This window comes from Mastigoproctus giganteus, chromosome 12 (genome assembly GCF_048544385.1).
Source record: "Mastigoproctus giganteus isolate SK-2022 chromosome 12, ASM4854438v1, whole genome shotgun sequence".
NCBI classification, from domain to species: Eukaryota; Metazoa; Arthropoda; class Arachnida; order Uropygi; family Thelyphonidae; genus Mastigoproctus; species Mastigoproctus giganteus.
The window spans coordinates 41,360,940-41,388,250 of NC_143586.1; the positions used below are offsets into that span (position 1 = coordinate 41,360,940).

General features: G+C 36.4%; 1 protein-coding gene across 1 annotated transcript in view; it reads left to right on the top strand.

The window, feature by feature from the left end:
* Positions 1–27,311, top strand: part of Msh6 (DNA mismatch repair protein Msh6) — a 212,424-nt gene that overhangs the window by 75,241 nt on the left and 109,872 nt on the right. The window contains exons 9-14 of the mRNA XM_090385739.1: positions 5–64; positions 3,975–4,049; positions 8,392–8,527; positions 14,146–14,285; positions 15,818–15,892; positions 22,564–22,635. Of these exons, the coding sequence (XP_090241865.1) occupies positions 5–64; positions 3,975–4,049; positions 8,392–8,527; positions 14,146–14,285; positions 15,818–15,892; positions 22,564–22,635 (558 nt within the window). The remainder of the gene's footprint in view (positions 1–4; positions 65–3,974; positions 4,050–8,391; positions 8,528–14,145; positions 14,286–15,817; positions 15,893–22,563; positions 22,636–27,311) is intronic.

A 27,311-nucleotide genomic window follows, 5' to 3' on the forward strand; every position in this document is an offset into this window, starting at 1 on the left:
TTAGGGTGTGAAGCAATGGTGGGACCTGAAAGAAAAGCATTTTGACACTATATTATTTTTTAAAGTAAGTATTTAAGTATCTATAGTTATGTATATCATTATTATTATTATTTTTTTTTTTCATTTTAGGTAAATGTATGTATTAAACCGTTTAGTAACTTATTGTTTTGTGTACTGTATTTTTGGTTGTTAACTTGCTAATCATTGTTAACTAATGATATGAAAGTCTGAAGTATGCCTTGCTTGCTTGCTACTTAAGAGTATTTTGAGTATCGAATTAAACAGTTTTTTTCTTCCACCTCTTTAGACTTTGGCAAGTCCTTTTCACTCCATTTCACTCACCTCCCTAACCACCAGATTTTTTTTTTTTTTTTTTACTAATATTTGGATTATGCTATTATATTGTTTAAAAAACTTGCATTTATAAATTAATGCAAAAAATGTAAATGTAGAAAATATTCACTTTTAGAATAGTTTGCGATAATAAATTTATTATCACAAATAAATGAAATTATTATATTTCAAAATGAAATTATTATACTTCAAAATGAAATTATTATACTTCAAAATGAAATTATTGTACTTCAGTTGTGGGATCGAAGGACTTGAATTCTCTATATTTTGAACAAAATTATCAGAGCCACTTATCTTGCTTGCAAACAAAGAAGACAGAACTATGACCTGCTACTGAACTTTTGCTGTTTTGACTACACCCATTACATTGACTTCAGTTAATCTTTAGTATAATTACGTCATTATTTTGCATCTACATTTGCACATGAGAAAGTCTCTAGGGAAATGGAGGCCAGAAGCTTATCAAACTCTAGAAGGGAGCTAAGTGATTTTGTAATAACTAAGAGCAAAGTGGAGGAGAAATGGTTGAAGTTGAACATAAGAAATGTACCTGGGGTGGATGGGATCTATCCAGTTATATTAAAGGAGGCAGCAAAGGAAGTAAGCAAAACCTTAGCCATAATTATGAAAGCTTCCTTAGACTAAGGGGAGGATTGGATCCCCTTGTATTGGAGATATGCAAATATGTCCCCAATTCACAAAGGGGGATCAAAGAGCGACATGAGTAATTACAGACCTGTGTAATTTCTGGTATAAGGAAAATAATGCAGTCACTGGTTAAAGAAGCACTGCAGGATTATCTAGACAAGACTGCAGTTATAGTTCAGACACAGCATGGGTTTGTTAAAGGGAAGTTTTGTCTGACAAATTTGATTGGATACTATGATGTGGTCACAAAGGAACTGGATGCAAAACATAATTTTGATATCATATACTTGAATTTTAGGAAAGTTTTTGATATTGTTGCACATGCAAGAGTACTGTACAAATTGGAGCATTATGGCATTAAGGGCAAGTTGCTGCTGTGGATAAAGGGATTTTTGAGTGGGAGAAGACAGAGAGTGGTAATCAACAGATACTGATTTTTGTGGACTAATGTTATTAGTGGAGTCCCCAGGGTTTGGTATTGGGCACATTGTTGTTTTCTGTATTTATCAATGATATTGATGTATATCAGGGTTAATGTCCAAGTTTGCAGACAATACAAAGGTTGGCAAGGTTGTTAATGACAGTAATGACAGTACACTACTGCAACAGGATCTAGAAAAGTTGAGCAGATGGGCTGAGAGGTGGCAACTGAAGTTTAACATTGACAAATGTAAAGTACTGCATATGGGTAGCAGTAACCCCAGAGTAACTTACCAACTGTATGGTACTACATTCAAGGTAGTGGAGAATGAAAAGGTTCTGTGCAGTGCTGACAGGCTGCAAGAGTATCTCATGGGATCTTGTCAATGATATGCAGGAATTTTGCCAGCAGGGATAAGGGGGTGATTGTCCCCTTGTATAAGACAGTGGTCAGGCCACACACTGAATACTGCATACAGGTATGGAGGCCTCATTTTAGGAAGAATGTTGAGCTGCTGGAACACGTACAGAAGATGGCAACAACATTAGTGAAGGGAACAAAGGTTTGCTCTTTACCAAGAAAGGCTTAAGTTCTGCAAATTGTAGTGTTTGGATACTAGTCACCTGCGAGGTGATCTGATTGTATAAGGCCTAGGCTTGAATGGTTTGAGCATGCTCAATGCTGATGGGATTCTTCCTCTTACTCAGATTACTCACTTGAGGGGACATAAATTTAAATTGTGGAAAGACAGTTGTAGAATAGATGTGTGGCAATTTGCCTTTAGCTGCCTGGTAGTTGGAAGAAACTTCCATCTGTCGTATTGCAGTTTGACAATTTAAATAAGTTCAAGGCAGAGCTATACAAGCATTTGGAGTGAATGGATGTGTGAAATGTTTTTTTTTTTTTTTTTTTTTATAAATTTACCTGATGCTATATAAGCTTGCTTTCTTGCATCATATGCCTCTACTAATGTTATGTAATGTGAGTATTTGTACGATTTAGGAATAGATAAAAATTAGTAATAAAATTAATGCAAACAATAACCAAACATGAAAAAAAATTTAACAGCGTAAATAATGCTGTTTTAGTCCTTAAAATCTAAGTGAGGAAAATATGCTACATAGTTAGTCAGTTATTCTAATCTGTGTCAAAATTTTGATGACATTATTTAACGAGTTTTCATTGATCAGTTTGATTTATGCTAGAATTTTCTCTTTTAATTCAGCAATACTCCACAGCAATCCACAACAATCTGCTATTCACAGGGCAAAAAAAAAATTTCCTTTAGGATAGTTTTTCATGAAAAGTTTTGTAAATGACAATATCCCCATGGGGAAAACGTCATTTGCACTGAAGGTAGAGGGACTTTGATGACATGCCAATATTTGCATGCTAGCAGAGGGTAGTGTGCACTGTTATGCCATTTTGTTAAAAACACACTATTGCTAGTGTTGAAGCTCATATATAAAAAAAAGTTTTTAATAAATGTATGTATCATCCTGCATTCACTATTAGCATTAGTAAAGGCACATGATGCAAGAAAGCAAGCTTATTTAGTATCTGATCCTCTGGAAAAAAATATGGTCCTGTGGTTTTTAATATTGTAACTTGTGTAATGTTTTTTCTTTGAGACCAATTGGAATGGTGGGGGTTATCTGAAGTAAAGAGTTTTCATTGCCCTACAATATTGCCGAAATTTAATGGAATTTTCAACACAGATTATTTTCATTAGTTTATGAGGACTAAGAAAGATTGTTAAACTGTTAGATTGTTCTTTTTTCACAAAGTTATACTAATTTGTTCAACTGATAATTGCAGTATGAAAACCAATAGTTTGTAGTGCCACATCTTGTATGACAGAGCATAAATAGTAAACTAGTATCGAGAAGGATATCATCCCTCTCTATAAAATGAAGATTAGGCTGCATTTTGAATATTGTATTCAGGTATGGAAACTGTAACTAAAAGAGACATCTTATGGAGAGGGTTCATAGAAAGGCAGATTGATGATCTGTGTGAAGTGAGGCATATATGAAGAATGGCTTGCTTGGTTGTGGACTTCAAAGTTTGACAGTTAGAGGTCTACAGTGAAATCTAATTGAGGTGTACAAGGCGCTAAAGGGATTGAGTAAAGTGAATGAGTGAACTCCCTCATAGGTGAGACCTAAATCAGGAGACGCAATGTGAAATCTCAGTGAATAACAGAAGATTGGATCTCATGAAGTTCACTGATAAGCAGTTGGTTGTCAAATTGGAATAAATTGCTTCCCAACATGGGGAAAGTTAGCAGAATTGGAATTTTACCATAGGAATGGGAATAGTATGAATATTCTATTTTATTTTAATTTTTATTATTGTTATTTTAGCTATTTATTTATTTTTGGCAGATGTAGAAAAAGTTCACTTCCAAATAATACTAAATCTATGCATGTAAATTTTGCAAGCACTGTCAATTACTGTGCCTGTGTACAAAATATAGGGATTTTATTAATTTTACAATACTTAAGTTATTACTATTGTTTATTATTTTAATTTTTTTTTTCATATTTAGGTTGGCAAATTTTATGAGTTATACCATATGGATGCAGTCATTGCAGTAAGCGAGCTTGGCTTGACATATATGAAAGTAAGTATATATTACTTTAAAAGAAAGATATTTCAGAACTTTTTCTGTCACATAGAATACTTGACAGATTTATTATAAAAGCATGCTACTGAAAGGTCTTATTCTAGAAAGTAAAATTATACTGAATTGGCTCTGCATTAGCAACGCCTGCCTAATACTTCATGAGACTCACCTTTTTCTCATAATACAGCTCATACATGTTTTGGCATGGACTCCACAAGGTGTTCAGGGTGCCCTGTGGTAGGTGCTATCCATGTGTTGCACACTGTATGGGCACTACTGGACATACTGAAAGTATGTCCAGTAGTGCCCATACATCGTCAAGTAGGCACCTCCATAGCCAGGTGGGCAGGAGCAGCAGTGCGTAGCACATGCTTCTTGATTAGACTGGGGTTCGAGCCCGTGAGCCACCAAATACGGAGGATGTGGAAAAGGTCAGGGAATGACCGCTGCATATCCCCAGAGCAATATGGCCTTAGTTGCTAATGCTCCTAAAAACCAAATAACAATAACAACAACATCGTCGAGCAGATGGTTGTTGTAGCATTGAATGTCCTTTTTTGTAGGCTCCAGAGACGTACAATTGGGTTGAGATTGTGTGAGTCGGGCTGCCATGGAAGGATGGAGAATTCATCGTTGTTCCTGTAACCAGTTAGCAAATTGGTTGCTAACTAATTCCTGTCAGTAGCCAGTCAGTCAACTTCAGAAATTCGTTAGCAGCATGCCATGCCACAGAGACCAGTGGGGCCTTGTGGCATGGTGCATTGTCTCATTGATAGACCCTGGAGTTGTCTGGATACACCGTCATAATAAAGGAATGTATTTGGTCAGCAATAATAGAAAGATAGGCATTCCCACTACACTGCTGGTTAATGATGATTAGAAGACCCTGGGGTGTCCCATGAAAACAGTTTCCAAACTATAACACCACCACCACCACCTCCTCCAGCCTGCCAAATACACCAACAGTGGATCCAGGTGCCACTGCCTCTTGTTGCTTTCTCCACAGGAATCTACTATACTTACCAATCTATTCCTCTATAAGTACCTTAGTTTTTTTTTTTTTTTTTTTATTTGGCTTTTCGCATTGCTCCTCAGTTCTCATTTTAAGTTAAATTGAGATGTTTATACCCATGAATTTTCATTTCATGTTAAAATTTCAACTTATATTTTATATTTTCCTCAGATTTTAATGACGAGCAGTTTACTTATCAAATAGTCATCAATTATTTTAATTAAAAATTAGCTTGCCAGTATGTGAATGACGCAGTATAGAATCACACAGTAAATGAAAATCAGTATAAAAAGTTTTTATCATTCCATTAATGATAAATAATTGGTTATTTAATATACACTGGTGTTCAAAGAAAGTATATCACCCCTTAAAATTGTAACTGTCATCCGAATAACATAAGTATATGGCAATATTTCTTACAGATTGTATCAGATAAGATTGACATGCGTAGGTGATGGCGTAATCTTGCATCAGCTGTTACTTTCAGCTATATAAGCACGCTCTGCAAGAATTGCAGTCATTTATTGCTTGTGTCAGGATGGCGAGTTACGTGCAGTTGATGCCATGAAGAAAGAGTTCTATTGTTGCTTTACATGAGGAAGGATATTCTTCCCGTTATATTGCTTATAGCGTGTCTTGTAATCAGTCGACAGTGAGTAGAATACTTTCCAAACTCACGAATACTGGTTCTGCTGATAGGAAAAAAGGAACCGGATGCAAATGAGTCTCTATACCAAATCAGGACAGCATTTTGAAGTGTTTGCCTTAAAAACCATAAAGCTTATTCATCTGAGCTGAAAAGAGAATGGGAAGAGCATTGTCTTTTCAGGAGTGGTAGCAAGTGCAGTAACAGTTAGAAGACACCTTCAAAAATGGACTTGTAGCTTGTTGTCCTAAGAAGAAGCCCCTCCTCACGCAAAAAATGAAAAAGACCAATTAATTTGGTGTAAGGAGCATGTCAAATGGACTCACGAGCAGTGGAGTCAGTTATTTTCTCGGAGGAGAAGAAATTCAACCTGCATGGCTCTGATGGGAGACATACAATTTGCCGTAGATGTGGTGAAGAATACCATCCAGACTGTATGATATGGGGGTGCATTTCGTATCCTGGAGTAGCCTTCAGTTTACGTCACCTTTCGTCACCTGCAGTTTATAGACGGTTCCGTAAATGCCAATGAATACCTGGCTATATTGGAAGACAAATTGCTACCAACCATTAGAGACCATTTCAACCAACCAAGTAACTGCATCTTTTAGGACGACTCTACTCCTTGTCATTGGGCAAAAAGTGTAAGTAGGCACTTCTGTGGTTACTTTAGCCTCATTTCTGCATTAGAGGTTTGACAGTAATGTGTGTACATTTGTTACAGGTGAAAAAACGGTTGGAAGAATGGTCCATTACAACTGTTAGCTGGCCAGGAAACATCCTGGACCTGAATCCTGTAGAGAACTGTTGGCATCGTATCGAATCTGCAGTTGCCAGAAAGAAACCAAAGATCCTTCGTGAACTTCAGGAAGCCATAATTTGTGTTTGGAACCATGAACTATCAGTTGATTATCTTCAGAAATTGATCTTGCTCGACAGTGTGCTGCTGTCATCAGGGCCAGAAGTGGTTCAACTAAATATTAGTTTGCACCTGGTGAACTTTTCATTTTGTTTTCCATTTAAAATGATAAACTGAAGTAAATTGAGCGCTTCTGATAACATTTCAGCCATAACTGTCATATTTACCAAAATTGTTGTATGAAGTGAAGGTTGCAAATGCTCATTTTGGAATATTTTGAGAGCACTTGTCAAATATTACTTAGCTTTGCCTTAACTATTAATAAATATCTTTTGTTTATATTTCTGTTTGTGATGCTAGTCATTAATGTAACATACCATGCAAAAAAGGGTTAGAAATGTGAAATTCCTAGGTGATGCACATTCCTTGAACACCAGTGTACATACATATATATACAAAGGGTACTAGGAAAGTTTTGCAATATGATGCAACAGTGAATCACAGGAAGCTGCTTGTTGCTGCATGTTGAGACATGTTCATACGTGCATAGTAGCCGCCGCGCCAAGTCGATGGGCTCAGTTATTCATTAGTAGTGAGAGTGTAAAGTGCTTGCGATGGCATCGTGGTCACGAAATGAGATAAGGACAGTTTTGCGGTATAATTTCGTGCGTGGTTTAACCATAGACCAGTGCTTAGAAGAAATGACTCTTGCACTAGATGATGATTGTCCACATCGTACAACGATATTCAGGTGGTGTAGAGAATTCCAAAGGGGAAATTTCACTCTGGAGGATTCTGAGAGGCCGGGAAGGCCACGAACGTCAGTTACGGAGGAAAACGTTACTGCTGTGAGGAAAATGCTTGACGAAAACAGGCGAGTGACCTACCAACAGATAGAGGATACTTTGGGCCTAAATGCACCAGCAATTCGTTCGATTCTGCAAGATCATTTGCACGTGAAGAAACTTTGTTCTCTCTGGGTGCCGCATCAACTGACTGAAGAGCAGATGACACGACGTGTGACTTGGTGCCGGGAGATGTTAAAAAAGTTTGATAAGGGACAATCTCGGTGTGTGAACAACATCGTGACAGGTGACGAGACTTGGCTGTACTGTTACGATCTGCCGACCAAGGCTCAAAACAAAGTTTGGGTCTTTGATGATGACAACACACCCGTAATTGTCAGAAAATCCCGATCTGTAAAGAAGAAAATGAGAGCTGTATTTTTCAAATCGAGTGGAATTGTGGAACGTGTCGTTTTGGACACGCAGAAGACAGTCACAGCTAAGTGGTATACTGAACAATGCCTGCCTAAAGTCATTGGATCTATGAAGAACCTGCGGCCAAAGTCAAGAATAGACACCTGGTTCCTCCATCACGATAATGCTCCAGCTAACCGCGCCAAAGCCTGCACCGAATATTTGACCACGACAGGACTGAAACTTCTCGAGCACCCTCCCTACAGTGCAGACCTTGCTCCCTGTGACTTTGCACTGTTCCCGCATGTGAAAATGAAGCTAAAAGGGAGGCGGTTTTCCAGTGATGAGGACCTTCTACGGGCTTGGGACAACGAGTGTGCTTTACTCCCTAGTGAAACTTGGCAGAACTGGTTTAAAGATTGGTTTCGGAGGATGGAGAGGTGTATTGAATGTAGAGGAAATTACTTTGAAAAAATTAAATAAACAAAGCTGTATTGCAAAACTTTCCTAGTACCCTTTGTATATATATATATTTATTTATTTTTTTTTTTCAGTCACTTTGTATTTTCATTATGAGTTGTTTTTGCATTGCACAGCAAAGCTGATTTATTTATTATTGTTAGGGTGAATTTGCACATTCTGGATTTCCTGAAATAGCTTATGGAAGATTTTCTAGTGCTCTCATTCAAAAAGGATATAAAGTGGGTAGAGTGGAACAGACTGAGACACCTCAAATGATGGAAGAGCGTTGCAAACAATGTTAGTATTATGGTAATTATAAATTATTGTAATTACTATGGTAAATTATAGTAATTTTGCATATTATCGTATATAGTAGTTCTTTGCCATTTACATTTGACCTTGATCAGCCTTTTACTTCACCCTCTGCACAGAGAATGTCTTATTGCAGTTGAATGTTATGGGAGCTCCATTTATTCTACGAATAATTACACTACCTGACAAAATTTTTTTTCCGTCATATCTCTGGAACGAAAGTTTGTTATTCTGAACAGAATTAATGTCCTGATTATGAAAATATCATAACATAACAAGAATAATAGCAATGCCATATGTCATATACACTGTGCTACCACTTTATTAGGTAAACCCCTGTTGTGCACACAAATGGTTTGTACCACAACATTGACCACAGTTTTGGATATAAATACAGCAGAACAACCTTTCTAGTATCAGTTAAGCATACAAACCATAGCAAGAATGGGGAAAAGGAGTGCTCTAACGGACTTCGAACACAGCATGGTAGTAGGTGCAAGACAAGCTGGACAAATCATCTCTGAAACGGCAGTTCTCAAGAACTTTTCACACATCACAGTTTCAAGGGTGTATCGAGAATGGTGCAATGAACAGAAAACATCCTCTCAACGGCACTCTTGTGGAAGAAAATTGTTTGTTGATGAAAGAAGCCAGAGGAGGATGTCTAGAATTGTGCAAGCAAACAGATGGGCCACAATGTCATACATCACGTCAGAATACAACCTTGGTGCGCAGAACAAAATATCACAACGGACCACTAGCCGTGAATGGGCTACAAGAGCCGACCGCCACATTGCGTACCTTTGTTATCAATGAAGAACAAGAGAGCATGCCTTGTGTGGGCACAGCAACACCAGCACTGGACTATCAAGGATTGGAAAACAGTTGCTTGGTCTGGCGAGTCGAAGTTCCTGGTGCATCGTGTTGATGGAAGGCTCAGAATTTGGCAAAAACAACATGGAATCCATGGATCTGTCATGTCTGACGACTACTGTTGCAAGGTGGTGGGGGCAATGTTATGGTGTGGGGAATGTTTTCTTGGTACACGTTGGGTCCATTGATACCCATAGATTCACATCTGAATGCCTCATCGTACCTAAACATTGTTGCTGACCAAATGCATCCGTTCGTGTTGACAGTTTATTGTCAGTCAGATGGTTATTTCTAGCAGGACAATGCACTGGTGTACAAAGTCCGAATCACTATGGAATTGTTCCAGGAACATGACAATGACTTTTCTTTGCTGCAGTGGCTCGCTCAGTCCACTGCAGCAAAGAAATGGAAACTGAATCCTATTGAACATCTTTGTGATGAGCTGGAAAGGGCTGTTTGCTGCAGGCCTACATTGCCATTGAATCTCAAGGAACTGCGTGACACACTCATGTCTACGTAGTACTCCATTCCTGCACGTTTTCAGCATTTTGTTCAATCCATGCCTAGACGAATTCAGGCTGTTTTGAAGGCTAAAGGAGGCTCAACGCGCTACTAGGTAGGTGTACCTAATAAAGTGGCAGCACAGTGTATGTTACTTGGACATGTTTCCCACTCAATGATTTCCTTTTATACTCCAGATTGCTTTCCCGTTTAAGGAACCAACAGTAATCTCCCATCATGGCAGAGTCCCAACAACCCTGGTATCATTTTTCCATTGCAGATACATCCTGGTGGAATTGCTCTCTTTGGTCATCACTGACATCTGCTAAGTTTTCAGGAAAGAAATCCAGATGGGAATGAAGGAAATGTATTTTCAATGACATTCGGCATCCCATGTTCTTTTAACATTTCAGTAAGTTTTTCACCAATTTCTCATAGTTCTCCTCTTTTCTTTTTCCGAGGAATCCGTGTATCAGTCTTGAAAGATCTCCATGCAGCCAGTTCAACATCATTCAGGTTTCTTTGAAATTCTTCATCTTTTAGGAGCTTTCTTATTTGAGGACCTATGAAAATTCCTTCCTTCAGCTTTGCATGAGATAAATTCGGAAACATTTTCAGTAAATATGCGAATCCTCTGCTTTCTTTATCCAGTGGTTTAGTGAAATTCTTAACCGGTTCAAGCTTGATGTGTAAAGGGGGAAGAAAAACCTTTTGTGGATCAACCAATTGAACACACTTTACATTGCTTTTGCTGAGAATATATTCATCTCTCTTGTCCCAGTGTTGTATGACGCTGTTGCACGACTATCCCACAAACACAGGAAACAGCAGTATTTAGTGAAACCACCTTGCAGTCTAATCACTTTGAGATCACCAAAAATATTCCAACTATAGTCATTGTAAATATAGCAGCAATAATCTGGGACATACAATCATAAGTTTCTTTCAAGCCAACAGCATGAACTAGAGGAATTGATGGCAAAGTATTTTCGTTATGAAGCAATACTGCTTTCAAACTTACCTTTGATGCATCAATGAACAAATACCATTCAGAGGTATTGTGATCAATGTTCAGTTCGTGCATAAGACCAGCGACGTCTTTGCAGACACGCGTTGTTTTCCATTGCAAAATATCTTAAAACTCTCCATTTCGCTTACAGTATATTGTAATGTTTGTACCTTTGGCAAGTAAGTTCCACTGTTGTGATCTGGATTCGAGTGATTCAGCCTTCTCTTTGGGTAAGCCCAAGTCTCTGATCAAGTCGCTTAATTCTTCTTGTTCAATGTAGTGTGAGGCCTTTTCTTTTTCTGGCTCGTAGTTCAAATCATGTGAAGTACATAGTTCTGCAACATCTGGTAAAACGATTTCTTCTGTACCTTCATCACTACTTCCAATACCCCAAGATTTTGGTGGCACAGGTACTGGCAGTTCTTTACCGTGTGGCACTAATTGCTAATGGGATATTTGATGCAGTGCTTGCTCTTTTTGGAAATACTTTTTATTTTTGTCATGCAGAAATAGCAGTCGTCAAAATGATTCTTGTACTCGCGCCACACCATAGGAATGACAAAAGGTAATGCTCTCGGCCTGCCATATAACCACAGCCTTAAGTTTGTTGTACAAGTAATACAGCAGATATGTCGAGCCCAATTTTTTTCTTGGTCACTGACCTTGCAGCCGAAGTACAATGAATATGCAACTTTTGTGACATTGTATATTTTCTTCCTCTGAGATTTTGGGGTTAAGTGTCCACAGACAGCAGAAGTTGTCTGGGTGATTGATGCAAGTTCTGTGCTTTGTCTTCTCCATTTTAACAATGCATTAACCTAAAAACAGTAAAAGCAATTGGTAAATTTAAACAGAAGGTGAATTCTTGTAGCGTAGTTTATCATACACTATATATTGAACAGTTGAATGGTAATAAAATTAATAAAAATACTGACTTGTCTGGAAAAATGCATCAAAATCAAAATATATTATATTGTAAGAACAGTAATGATGTATTTGCTTACTTTTAGCCCAATAAACAAAACCAGCCAAAAGTTAATAAGTTTAAAAATTCTATTTCAAACAATAATGTTATCTTTGTACAGAATCCAGTTATCTATCTATATCTTAAAACTGAGATGTGATAGGAAATTTTTATGATTGATTTTAAATTCTATACATAAAACTTGACCAGAAACAACCATTGATTTGCTGGAGGTAAAAATCACGTTGGGTAGTGTTATTTTTTCCAGGTTTTCTAAATTATATTGTTTTATTTCACCTTAGAGTATATATAATTTTTTAAATTTATAAGCAGTACATGATATATTTAGCAAACACTAATTTAAAAAAAGATTAATACAGCCCATTCCGGTTATTTGGGACACATCGGGACTAGTGCATTTTGGCTCGATTAAGCGGCTGCCCCCAATTATCCGAAGTTTCACGTAAATAGTTAAAAATACATTGTACCCCCCCCCCCCTTTACAATTGGTTCACTGTACAATCAAATCACGTTACGATGGAGTCACCATAGTAAAGTACCGTTCACTATATGATGTGCAGTAAGCGCCGGTCATTGTGATCACATTTGTGAATTGAATTTTAATTCTGTTAAACAGCGATTCTAATTAGCAAAAATAGGAGGAATATTATCCACAGGCTATAAAAGCAAAGTATATTAAGCACAAATTTACCCTTTATTACCTTACCAATTAAAAAATTAAATGATACATGAAAATCGGAAGAATATACTTGATAATTGGAATAATTAATACGTACTGTAATATGTACATACGAACTAGTTGACATTTCTGTTCACTGACATTTGTGGGTGGGGGTTAAAATTTAAAACAGTAAAAAGATAAGCAATCAATAACAAAGAACACAGCACACACAAATTGCAAGTAACACAATACACACAAGTGAGAACGGAGTAACGAGTTACAAAGCTTTAAAAATAGGAATGAAGAGAAGATCTGAAAATTTATTTTTTTATATGATTGATGATTTCATGGAAATGTAAGCACATTTCACCATAATAACCCACAGAATTTCAGCTGCCAGTGTTATCGCAAATTCAGTAAGATCGAGTTTACTGTCCATTTATGATAGATTTCACTAACAGAAAAGCCCAATAAACAGGTGACTGCTAATTGTTTTTATTGTTTTATGGTTGTGACCTCCAGAATTTCAACCGAACCACGTGGTACCGTCGGAGACAATCGTAGGGTAATCTCCAGTGCTGCGGTCTCCTGCCCTGATTAAATGGCATGCTGTCCCAATTAAGCGAAGTAACCCTGTCTATTTTCTCGATTGGTTTCTGTTTTTTAAGATTTGTCCCAAATAAATGGCTGCCCCAATTAACCGGTGGCCCAAATAACCAGAATCCACTGTATTATTAAATATAAGGCCATTAGGAAATTTTGTTTTATCCAATATTCTTATGTTAAATTTACTTCTTTATTTATTATATTCCTTGTTTATACATTTGCTTTCTGCAGAAATATGTAATTATTTTCAATTTGTCAGTGATGATAAATTATTGCTTTCTCAACAATAACTTATTGTACTATATTTTTACTGTGGTGTTGTTGGAAGCAGATTTGTTTCCGTCCTTCTAATGCTTAGTTTTGCACCTGTAATGCCTCAGAATAGTTAATGGTATTTCTATTCTGAACAGAAACTGTTGTCCTTATAACATTTTAGCCTTACCATGTTTGGTATGTGAAGCTGACAATTCATAAGGACAACATTACAAGAGTTCACTGAAGAAGTGGTACAGGAAGTACCACAAAACATCTGAGAATAATTTGTAATTCTTTAAGAAATTAAAGGCAGCTTACACTCCATGCAGGTTTAATTGCTCATTATTTCATCAATTTCCAGTATTTTGGCAATCTTAAATATGTAGGATCATTAGAGCTAATGATACTAGAGTAAGAGGTTTAATTTAATGTAGTTACTTTGAAATGCTCCAATGAAAGTATTTCTTTAAACAGTTTGTTTTTTTTCCTTTTCCATTAATATTTTTAATTTTAGTTTTTGTTGTTAGTATTAGTACTGATTCATCATTGGATATAAATGGGTTATTTTGATATTAATCAGATATCCTTTCACAGATTTTGTGTATTCACTTGTTAAAATGTTAATTTACCCTTTCATAGAAATTTTATTTTCTTTATCATGTTATTGTTTTTAATCTTATTTTGCTTTCACCAAATACTTTGAATGATTTCAGTGACAAAGCCAACTAAATTTGATAAAGTTGTAAAGCGAGAGATTTGTCGCATCACTACCAAAGGTACACGGACATTTAGTTTTCAAGATGGACAACCAACTGATATTAGCAGTGCCTATCTTATGGCTATTACTGAAAAAGTAAGATTTTTCTTCTTGTACTTTTACTTCTTTTGTAACAGAAGTGTAACATACAAAGTACATAATACATGTTTTGTGTGTTACAGAAGGAGGTACAGGGCATTGTTTTCAAAATTTACTTTTTAATTTTTGCAGATATCCATTACAGATGTGTTATTTCAATGCATATTGTCTGTTTCCATATTTAATATTTCTTCTAACTGCTGATAAAACAGAAAGGAAATGTCCCAGAACTCTTCAGATTTGTTAATTGTCCAGCTTAATTTCATGGATGACTATAAATAAGTTGAATGCTTTGCTATTATGTGCATGAGCTGTATTCAGCTACCAGTAACCATGCCAAGTTATTACAGTCACCTCTCAGATGTGACAACATTGGGACCTGATTCTTACTGAATTTGGAATTTTCTGGATTTTGAGTGGTCATGTTAGAAAAATACTAGATTTAAAAACTGCATTTTTTTAAAAAATTATTATTATTTTTTTTAACACAGGGAAGGGAAGAGACAGAGGTAGTGTGTGTACATAGAAAAGTGAATTTTGAGTATTACAGCTCTGATTCATACTATCTAATAGAAAAGTGAAGTAAATACATAGCACATTTTGTATAGTGCAGTAAAAATAAAATTATTTACCCTTCCAAAACATACCATACAGAGTATATTTTGAAAGGGGAAAATTAAAGTTTAACACAATTGCTTCACCAACGTTCAAGAGTCTTCGACAATATGCAATCCACTGGATCACTTAATTTTCGTGTAGGTAGCATATGGATGAAAGTTTGCTGTGTAGATGTTGTTTAAAAATTACAATCTTCTAAAATCTTTTAAAAATGACAAATGTTCTAAAAGTTCTAAAAATAAAAATATGCACAAAACAGGATGTTTAGATAATCATTACCTCGGCCTAATACTTTAATGGTATGGATAATGAAACTCAGAAACTGTGTAATCCATTGCTTATTGTTAACACATCACTAATCTTGTTTATGAATAGCAATTAAATAATTCCATGACCAAACATATTCTTGATTTTGGTCTGGAGAAAAGTGATTACTAAAAACTTATATCCAATCTTTAGTCTGCACAATCAGGTGTAATATGCTGCTTTGGCCAATCTGACAAACAAATTTGTTGATTCACCTCTTTTTCTAAACTTAGCCAGTTCCTGTCCTCTGTACTTAATTGACTGTTGCTAATAATTAAGTAATTTTTTAAATTAGTTACATAGTGGTTGCATATTCTCTTTTTTATTAAATTACATTACATTCTTCTTTTAAGAAATTATTATTTGTAATGATTACATGAAATGATTATTTGTAGTTCTTCTTTTAAGAAATTATTATTGAAAACTAGTGCTGTTTTTTCTTATTTTTTGATTTTTTAATCCAAACACTTATATTGGCATGCATTTGCAATTATACAAAAGCTTTTGGTTGTAAAGAATAATGCAAATAAAAATCGAATTTTTTTTTAAACTGTTGAATTATATTCTAATTTTGTAAGAATAGTAAGTGGACAATCTACTTTCAGTGGTCAGAGGGCACAGCTGGTGGAGAAAGCCAGTATGGAATTTGCTTTATTGACACTTCGATTGGAAAATTCCATGTGAGTATTCAACGTTTGTTTTATTTTTATGTATTGTTTATTATTAATGTGATAAAATTAACTTCTGGGGGGGGGCTTATTCCAAATTTTATTTACCCTCAGGTTGAAAGAAAAATGTCTGTATGTCTATCCTGAAACCATCCTTTTTCAATTTAATTTCCTGTGTTTGCATTCTCTGAAAAACATAACAGTTCATTGAGTTTCAAAGGAAGTTTGTCAGTTGCTACATCAATCATTTGTCATTGCATGCTACTGAAATGGGCAGTGCCAATCAGTAGTTTCCAAGTGATTTTTTGTTTGATTTTCTAGTGTCTTTCTAGAGAGAGTACTGGAGTCTCAAAACTTTTTTCTCCACTTGCAGCTTTACTGCTGACCACTCACATCACTGCTACCTTCGCCAGCATCGTACTGCTTTCCTACCCTTTTGATCACTTGGTCACTGGTTAGCATTGCTTTTGCTCTGTCTGCATGTTGCAGGGCCAGGAACCTGGGAGAAAACTCATCCTCCAGGATTAAAAGGAGCAACCATGGATTTTAATAACTTTTCACCTTTAGAGCCTTCAAGCTCAATGCTAGAAACATCCAGTGATAATGACTACTCAACCTAAGAGGCTTTGAAAGGAAGCACAGTGCCACAGCATGTCAGACTTTTCGGTATACACTCTGTCCACCCAACCTGTGGGCAAGTTATCACCATTTTTGATACAAAGATATTTGGACTCCATTGCTGGATCACCAAAAATAGTGCAGTGTCTAAAATCTAGAGACTTCCTGATTGAAAAAGCCACCTCAAAACTTTCTCAGTTGTTGCTAAAATCAACAAGATATGGTTGGCTGCCAGTATCTATTACTCTCCAAAACACCTTAAATTCATCAAAAGGCATCATCACAGAGTGGGACCTGCTTACAGTCTCTGAAGAAGAATTAGTTCAAGGATTTAGCAATCAAAAGGTAATCAGTGCTAAATGAATAATGACCAAAAAAAGTTGGAAATCTCATTCCTACTAGCTCCATCATTTTAACATTTAGCACTCCAGATTTGCCATCCGCAGTAAAAGCTGGCTATTTAAACTGCTGAATTTGACCTTACATTCTGAATCCTGTTTGTTTTAAATTCCAGAAATATAGCTATTCCTAGCAGGCATGGCATGTAGAGGTGATGACATTTGTCCTATTTGTGGGTCAAAGGATCATACACAAACAGATTGTTCAGCTTCAACTCCTGTTTGTCCCAACTGCAGAGGAGCCACCCTGCCTTTTCTGAATCATGTGAAATGTGGAAAGAAAATACAAAAATACAAAATAGAACACAAAGTCACATATCCTGAGGCAAGCATACAAATTATGTTGTTATGCCTACATGATCCTGTGTGTCTCACACCTGAAGCTATCTTTCAACTGTATTTCAAACAGATGTTAAGATATTGCCCAACACCTCTCTAGCTAACTGGGTTAAAGTGATTATTAACCTCTGGAAAAAATCTCTAGGAACCGGATGCAAAATATAACTTCGATATCATATACTTGGATTTCAGGAAAGCTTGATACTGTTGCACAAGGAAGCCTGCTGTAAAAATTGGAGCAGTATGGCATTAAGGGCAAGCTGCTGCTATGGATAAAGGGATGGTTGAGTGGAGAAGACAGAATGATAATGAGTGGACACTGCTCTTCGTGGACTAATGTTATTAGTGGAGTCCCCTAGGGTTTGGTGTTGGGCTTATTGTTATTTTCTATATTTATCAATGATATTGATGAAGGTATATCAGGCTTAATGTGTAAGTTTGCAGATGATATGAAGGTTGGCAGGGTTGTTAATGACAGTAATGACAGTACACTACTGCAAGAGGATATAGAAAAGTTGGGCCGATCGGCTGAGAGGTGGCAACTGAAGTTTAACATTGACAAATGCAAAGTACTGCATATGGGTAGCAGCAACCCCAGAGTAACATACCAACTGGGCAGTGCTACATTCAGGGTAGTGTAGAATTAAAAAGACCCAAGAGGAATTGTGCAATCAGATATGAAGTTTTCTGAGCATTGCAGAGGCTGCCAGAGCAGCTCATGGGATATTGTCAATGATATACAGGAATTTTGCTAGCAGGGATAAGGAGTTGATCATAGCCGAGCGGTTAGGAGGGAGTGCAGTAGCACACACTCTCTTTGAGTAGACTGGGGTTCAAGTCCCTGACTACTAAATACGGTCGATCTGCCAACCTGCACTGGACCAGCATGACAGATTATGGTCCATATCCCTCAGCATGAATTGTTGAGGAGGCTTCCATCCTGCAGTGGGTTGATAATGGCTGCAGTTTACCGTTTTGTTTTTTTTTTGTTAATCCACTTTTATAAGGCAGTGGTCAAGCCACACCTTGAGTACTGCATACTGGGGGCCTCATTTTAGGAAGGATGTAGAGCTGCTGGAACGAGTACAGAAAAGGGGTACAAAGGGTTGCTCTTACCAAGAAAGACCTGAGGTCTGCAAATTGCAGCGTCTGGAGACTAAGCACCAGTGTGGTAACCTGATTGAGGTGTGTAAGGCCTTGAATGGTTTGGGCAAGCACAGTGCTGTTGGGATTCTTCTTCTCACTCAGATTATGTACCTGAGGGGGCATAAATTCAAATTGAGCAAAGACAGTTGTAGAATAGAACAGTTGTGCGGAAATTTGCCTTTAGGCAGTGGGTGGTTGTTTGTTGGAAAAAAACTTCCATTGATCATTGTGAAAGTTGATAGCTTGAATAAATTCAAGAAAGAATTGGACAAACTTTTGGAGCGAATGGATGGTTGAAATGGGAAGTGGTTTTTTTTTTTTTTTTTTGGTTGATGTTGACTGAATAATTAAACTGCTAAAGACCATAAGAAAATCAAATCATGTACTAACAGTATGGAAGTGGATGTGCACTCAGATTATGAGAAACTCATACTAGAATTCCATGTGAATGACACTGTGGATACTGAATGCCCCATTTTCCTAAAAAAAAAAAAGAAATTTTCTACAAAAAACAGACAGATGAATCATTCTCAGATAAACTTAAATAATGCACTTCATACAATGGAACTACAGAGGACTAGCAGTCATTCTGATGAATTGAGCCTACAGGAAATATTCTTGTCACCGCAAGTTTTGCAAATTATATCATATACAGATGAGATAGGAGCTCAGAATCTCCAGATCTCCAGCCTGTGGAGGAGTAGCTATTGTTAATTCTGACATACCTTCCAGAACCATCGCGGAAGCTGTGGCTGCTCATATTGCAGTTGGTACTTCAGTTGGCCTTGTTTCCATTTATATTCCACCATCTCTACCATTACCCCATTCGGAACTCTACAACCTCATTACACAGCTCCTAACTCCAATTTGTCTTTCCAGTGACTTTAATGGCCAGCATCCATTGTGGGATCTGTTACAATGGACATGAGACAGATTGATTGAAGAATTTATGAATAATAATGATCTTAATACTAAACTCCTGATCTCCCACCTGTATGCATCTACCCACAGGATCTACTTCTGCAATTGATTTGTCAATTTGTTCACTGTCTATAGCCACAGCAGCTTATGCACCTTTAAACCCCATAACACACACACACACACACACACACACACACACACACACACACACACACACACACACACACACACACACTGTTCCAGTTATGACATGGTTGGTATTAAATGACCCCTTTAACAGTGATCACTTTCCAGTTATTTGCTCATTACACACATGGATAACTACATATCCTGATCAGTGCTTCACTTGAAAGTTTAATAAGCTGAACCAGGATGCCTATTCTGCCCAAATACTTTTTAGACAGACTTTATGTTCAACAACAACCTATTAATTATGTAACTACTTACGTACTTAATGAGATTCTGGCTGCAGCTACTGCTTTCTTTTCCAAATTTCAGGAGAGTTATTTGCATTCACCAAAATTCACCAAAAAATTATTCCATATTTGAATAATAATGCTCTCTTCCCACCACTTAAAAAAAATGTTGGTAATGTCATATTTGTTTAGTCTGCTTAAATCTGCTTACAAAAAAAGTCTCCTGATAGACAGTAGTGCTGTCCAATAAAACTGACCTGAATCAGAGCAGGTGAACACGATCATTCTCCCCTGAAGAAACCTGAGTCAGTAGAGCACTACCTGGAAGGCTGCAAGGTACTTCAGTCCCTCTCATCTCTTCAGTTTTATTTGTGTTGTAGGACATCCACTGGCTGCTTTGGTGATTTGGTTTCATTTAGCAGTGTACCAAGTTTTAGTTTTCAATTGGTACATTCCTTACATTTGGTACACACACACAAAGATAGTCATCAGTTGAATTAGAGTCTGCACGACTGACTTTGGAATACATGTGATGAAGTCATGATGCACAGGGGAATTGCCTGTGACCATTCCTGCCTGAGTTGTGATATCCTTTAACAAAGTGTTCGAAGTGTATCTTGTAGCAACCGTTATTAGGGCAAGAATTTAACTTTACAAAACACTTAGTTAGTTCAATGAAAAATATTACATAAGTTAAGCAGATAATAGAAATAAGCTGTTATTTTTATTAATTGAAACTTAAGAATCAGACTTGCAAAATGAAAATATCCTGCAAGAATTAATTTTGCTATGGTAAGAAATTAAATTTTTTCATAAATTAAATTAGTTCAGTTTCTGTAATTTTTGAATTTACAGAAATTAAGCAAATTAAGCGACTACTTATATCGCAACCCAAAACTGGCACATGGACTAGCTAAAAATCTCTACCTTATTTCCAGTCTAAAAACATGATAGCATTGCACTTAATTTTTTTGCATTTCTTCCTAGAGGATTCTACCACTCTTTCAGCTGGTGTCCTGATCATTTATAAGAGGAGACAGAATAAAGAATTTTTATCCAGCTAATTTTTATTAATATTTACTACATAGTTTGAAATGTATTTAGGTCTGAAATATTCAAGGTTATGATTATGAAATATTTTCATTGTGTTAAGCTTGAGTAATTTTTGCTTTGCTGTATTTTATTTAATAAATGATTTTATTTATTTTTTTTTTATTATTATTTACATTTTAAATTTCTGTTAATTGCAATTTTATGCACCATCATCTAATATGTATTGGGATACTCAATCAAAAACATCTGGTTAGAAAAAAGAAATTCTTAATATTTAGTGTGATCTACTGTGGGCTTAATAACATCAGTAAAATGCGGAAACAGTTTATAAAAGTGGATACTGGATTCTAACTCCACTCTTCCCATAAAGCCTTGGCTAGTTTTCTGCTTGAACTAGGATGGTTGGCTGACTCTCAGTTTTTTGTAAACATCCCAAAGGTTCTCAGTTAGTTGGATTCAGATCCGAATAGAAATGGTACCACAATACTATTTTAAAAAGGGTTCACCACATTCTCCTCAAATTACTGTTGTATTAACCATGATTTGTTACATAGAGCATTGTCATGCTAATACAAATACTCCCCCTCTTCAAACAATTGTTACAATGCAGGTTGTCTCAGAATTGTTCAGCATGTTACAATAGACAGCTGCTTTCATAGCTTGATTAGTGACAATCACTGGACCAAGTCCAGATTACATGGACCCGTACCATCACATTGCCACCATTGAATTTCATTATGGTGCATTCAATCTGGGTGAAATACCTCTTTTTGGATATGTCACACCCATATGTAGCCATCTGATTCCTGGACTGTGTAGCATGATTCATGACCCAATATCACTTTATGCTACTACTGTAATGACCAATGCTTTTGTTCTTTGCATTAGGATAGGCAGTGGTCTGCATTGCTAGGAGGCAGCTTCATCTTATGAGCAGTTGTGTAACTGTGTTAACTATCCTTGAGTTATCCTTAAGTTAACTATCCTTCTAATAGTTGGTTGTTTTTGATGGTTGTTCGTATTATGCTTGTTCTACTTCTGTCATTTGTCTCATTAAAGTTCCCTTTACAATTTTCTCTCACTTTCTATTTCAACTATTAAAATCTCTGAGCATTACTGATGGTTGTGTTTGGTTTGGGATGAATGGTCATGTTACCTTTTGAATTCCATTGTAAATGATGTTTCCAACAGTTAATTTTGTGTGTCCTCTTTCTGCTGTCTTGTGAATGGATATAACTACTATATGACAGCCAATTATCACATCTGTTGTGATGGAAACTAGGTCATTTTCTCATCTTGTTGTTTTATATATACCTGTCATATGACATCTATAATTAACCATTATTTCCTGGGGATTAGGTTTTTCCCCAATACATGTTGGAACATAGCATATGTTAAAAGTAGCACTACTTTTCAGAACACTTTTCCATGATCCTCCAAATGTACATACCTCTTTTTTTTATGAATCTAATTTAGATAAATTGCACCTGAAGTGCAATTTATTTAAATTATGCAGCTACGGCTCTAAATTTATCTAATTATGCAGCTACGGCTCGAAGTACTGTCAGTTTACTCATCAAATTTCCAGTAAAAGCTCACTTTTTCTTCACCTTTACTTTTTCTTTTTATAAATTTTAACCCTTAATCACAGATCTTAGAGATGAGTACTGAAATAATAAGCTTTTGCTGGAAATTTGATGATACTTAGTATTTATATTCTGTTCCTGTTTGATAATTGCTATTCTCTAAAAATTTTAATAATTAAGCTATAATTATAATATGTGCTTTACAGGTTGGTCAGTTTACTGATGATAGACACTGTTCAAGATTGAGAACATTAATTGCACACTATCCACCTGTACAGGTATATCTGCCCATCATCTCTATCATATTATTCTTGAATAGATAATGTATTTTAGTTACTTTCTAATCTTATGTGCAATATTTTTAACATATTGAATATTATGTTAAAATTTGTTAAAATTACGTTATTTATTTAGCATTGGTAGTCGAGAAGAAAAGGTTATTTCATTTCATTTTAGTAAATAGTGACATGCACTTTTAAATGTGAACAGTGGTTAAAATTGTTTAATGTTTGTAATGGAATTGAAAAAATACCCTGAAAATAATCATAATAAACTTTTTTTTTGATTTAAAATAAAAAATAAAAACAATTTTGTAGTACCTGTTACTTTAACCAAACAGTGCTCACCCTACAGTTGTCAGGGTGAGCACTTTTTGGTTGAAGGTTAATTTCCCTACCTTCCTAAATATCAATAAAGTTTTATATGGATAGTTATAAAACTATTCCTATAAATCTGTATAATGATATAATATGATTATATATATTAACCGGTGCATGGGTTGGAAGTTGAGAAGATGAAAGAAAATATTGGTTGACATTTGACTCGAACTTCTGTAGATTGTAATTTTCAGGAAATACATATGAAGGATGGTTTTCCAGAAAACAGAAGTTGAATGAATAAATGAGGAAGAAGAAAAGTTGGTTCTGTGAGTTTTAAGTTGGACAGTAAAAGTATGTTGACTGGTTGTGGCACGTGTTCAGACTGTTTTGAAACAGAGTGGGAATTATAGGAGCCAATTCAGAAGAACAGTGCCCATGGAAGTATCTATAGAAAAGGCATGCAGCAGAAACAGAATGTCTGTGAGACAGTGAAGAGACTCTGTTAAAGATGAGTCATTAATTATCCCAACTGCCCTGTTTTGAATGCAATCTAAAAGCCTTCCTAAGACAAGTAAATCTAAATTTACTTGTCTTAGGCATTCAATAAATTATCTACCCAATGTACTTCCCATAGTTATATTTCAATGATTTATCATGTTCCTACATATCCCAACTTGTTGTTGTTATTTGGTTTTTAGGAGCATTAGCAACTAAGGCCATATTGCTCTGGGAATATGCGGTGGTCATTCCCTGACCTTTCCACATCCTTCGTATTTGGTGGTGAAGGGCTCGAACCCCGGTCTAATCAAGAAGCATGCGCTACGCACTGCTGCTCCTTCCCACCTGGCTACGGAGGCACCTATATCCCAACTTGAATCATACAGTACACTGTCGAAATAACAGCACATTGAGATTGGATGTTTACATACAGATGGCTTGCAGTGGCCAAAAAAGAATGCAGCAAGTCACATGATTACTATATTTGTTTACGTTCACCATTTTGAAAATGAATTCTGTACTGATATCATAGATTATACTGCTGTTTTACATTTATTTTAAATTAAACACCTCTCGCTATGGCTCTTAAAGTTAATAAACCTCATACAGAGAAGAAAAGAACAACGTTAAAGCTTAATGACAAACTTGATATAATCCAAACTATTACATTAGGGTTACCCGGAAAGTTAATTCATATACACTTGTGTATTGTGTTTGTAAATTATGTGTGTTCTGCCTGTTTTACTGGACGAAAATCCTTATTATCTACGCCTGAGACCAACTATCTCAGTCACGGAGTGAAAAAAGCCCATGAATGTTCCTTGCGTAGGTGATGGGATTTGAACCTGGATCTCTTCCACCCGGTGTGGGGAGGACGGCGATGATACCACTATGCTACCCGCGCAGACTAAACTTGATATAATAAATAAAATAAAACTGGGCATAAGCAGGAATGTATTAATGGCAGAATATAACATTGGATCGTTAACATGTTTTTTTTTTTTTTTATCTGCAGTTAATAAAATTGCATTCTTAATCTCTCTATTTCGTATTTAGTGTCATTATTTTTGCATTAAATATATTAAAAATAAAACTTTCTAGATAACAGAAAAATCGTAACAACAGCACCTTGAATCCCTGAAGGTGCCGTTATTCCAAAATTCTACTGTAATTTTGATCCCACTACGTTTTTAGGTTGTGCTGCTGTAACAGAAAGAGGGAAGACACCTGTATCAAATTACGAATTTGCTGAAATTGGAGCATAATTCAGTCATCAATTTTCTCACCAAAACAGGAAATGGGCCAAAGCAATTCATGAAAGGATGGTGGCTGTGTATGGCAACAGTGCACTTTCAGAGTACCAGTTGAAATGGAAATTCTGGTCAAAACAATTCAAGTGGGGTAGAGATAGAGAGTCCACTGAAGATGATCCATGTTGAGGAAGGCCTGTGACAGGGACCACTCCAGCAATGTGCCAAGTTGCGGAAACCCTTGTGCTGAATAACAGACATTTAAAGGTGTCCTAAATCTTTAGGGAATGTGACATATCTGAGGAAACAGTTATAACCACCCTCCACAAACATTTGGGGATGAGTAAGGTCAATGCAAGGTGGGTCAACAGATTTCTGACCCCCATGCAGAAGCAATTCAGAGTATGGTGTTGTGAGGAGAATTTAGAGCTTTATGAAGGAATCCTGAAACTGTCTTCTCCAGAATTGTTATGGGTGATGAAACGCATTCATCACTGGGATCCTGAGACCAAGCAAGAATCAATTCAATGGAAGCACAGGGGTTCTTCCCCACCCAAAATATTTTGGACATAACCTTTCACTGGCAAGATTATAGCCACTATTTTTTGGGATGCTGAGGGAATTTGTACATTCACTACTTCGAACGCAAGTAGACAGTCACTGGGAAGTGATATGCATCCCTACTGTACAACCTAAGAGATGTCATAAAGGAAAAATGTTGTGGAAAACTTTCCAGAGGTGTGTTGCTTTGAGAGACTGTGACTTTACAGAACTTACCCATCCACCTTACAAACTGGATCTGACCATCAGTGATTATTTCCTGTTTCACCACCTCAAGAAAAACATACGTGGATGTCACTTTGCTGATGATAATGAACTGAAGTCAGCTATTTTTGCATTCTTTGATGGACAAGACAGAATTTTATTTGGCTGATTTTTCCTCATTGCCAAGAACAAGTGTATTGAAGTTTGAGGGGGGGGATGAAATTGAGTTCCATATTATTTGAATGTTTCATTGTAAAGATGATAGTCATGATGAAATTCTACTTTTGTTCTATGTCTAACAGTCTGCTGGCTGTCTGAATCAGGAAAGTTGAATTTTGATTTAAGAGAAAATAACACATTTCCACTGATCATCTGATCAACTAGCCCACTTAAGACTCTTGGCTTTCATTTTTGTGTGTCAAAACGAGTTTTTTTTTTTGGGTCACATGTTACTAATCTTGATGAGAAAAGGCATCTGCATACTGTAGCCATACTTGACTTTACTCTGGTATTCTCCTCACGTACTGTTTTGAGATCTGTTGTTGTGTTCATTTGATTTTTAATTATTGTTAATTATTTCTTACTGTAATGTAAGATTTTTCGATTTTTTAATTGTTTTCGTTTTATTTCTGAAGAGTATCATATTGAGGTAAACTTCCCTTATTCTTTTACAGAAAGATAATTTTCATAGTAAACAGTGCCACTGTTGAATGATTACAGTGAATCTTTTCCTAACTATTTCATGTGTAGAATGCCTCCGCATTCGATGCAGCAGCAGCACTCTTCCTGTGTGGTGTTAATTGTGGAAACTTAGACCTTACAATAGCACAGAATACAGGACTTTTGGCATTTGCACTATATTTATACTGCTGCTAGGGTGATGCAGTAATGTATGGCACGTGACATCATCATCAAATAGAGATTGCTAGTGATGGATGATGCAATAGAATTATGCTATACAAAATGCATGTGATATATTGCCAAATTTCAGAAATTCAGTGAATTTTGAATGTGATGCAATTTTTGTGATGGGCCAGGAGCGGAATTTGTGCAATATAGTACACACAGAGAATGGTTGTTCCAGGTGTTGGTTGCTCCCTAGCGGCAAAATGGCTTGAAACACCACTGTTTTCATGTCTGTCTCGTAGAGGTTCTGAGCTATCACAGGAGTACTAGATGGAGCCACTCTTCATACCAGCACACACACACACTGTGTGTGTGTGTGTGTGTGTGTGTGTGTGTGTACACTGGTGTGCAAAACTTAAGGACCAACACTATTTCTAAAGGTTTCAACCACAAAATCAAATGAAACAGCCTGTGGCGATTTGCATAACTGGCCATTCAGTAGAAAGCTGGTGCACATGCAGAAATTTGAATCATGATGAGAGGGCTCACATAAACAGATAAAAGCAGCAGTTATGTGCAAATTACCGAATGGTGAGCACGATTGTTACAGACGTTCGATTGGTTTCATACAGTGCTACAGACAACGAAATGGCCAGTAGACAATATCTGGATGACTTTATCAGGGGTTGAATAATTGGGAAGCCTGAGGAAGGTCGAAGTGCGAGGAGTGTGGCTGCAGAGTTTGGTATCTCCCATAGCAATACCATAGCGATAATTAATTTAAAACTATATTTATTTATTTAAAGCAGATAAAATTACCAGTCAGAACAAATTAATGCCATCAGAAATGATTTAACATTACATTTGCCTGAGAATATAAAAATCAATTTTTTTAATTCAGTAGTTATAGCATAAATAGTACCAATCCGAATAGATTAAAATTCAAAAACAGAATTGGCAGTGAATATCTGCAACATACAAAGAACCCTATCAGCC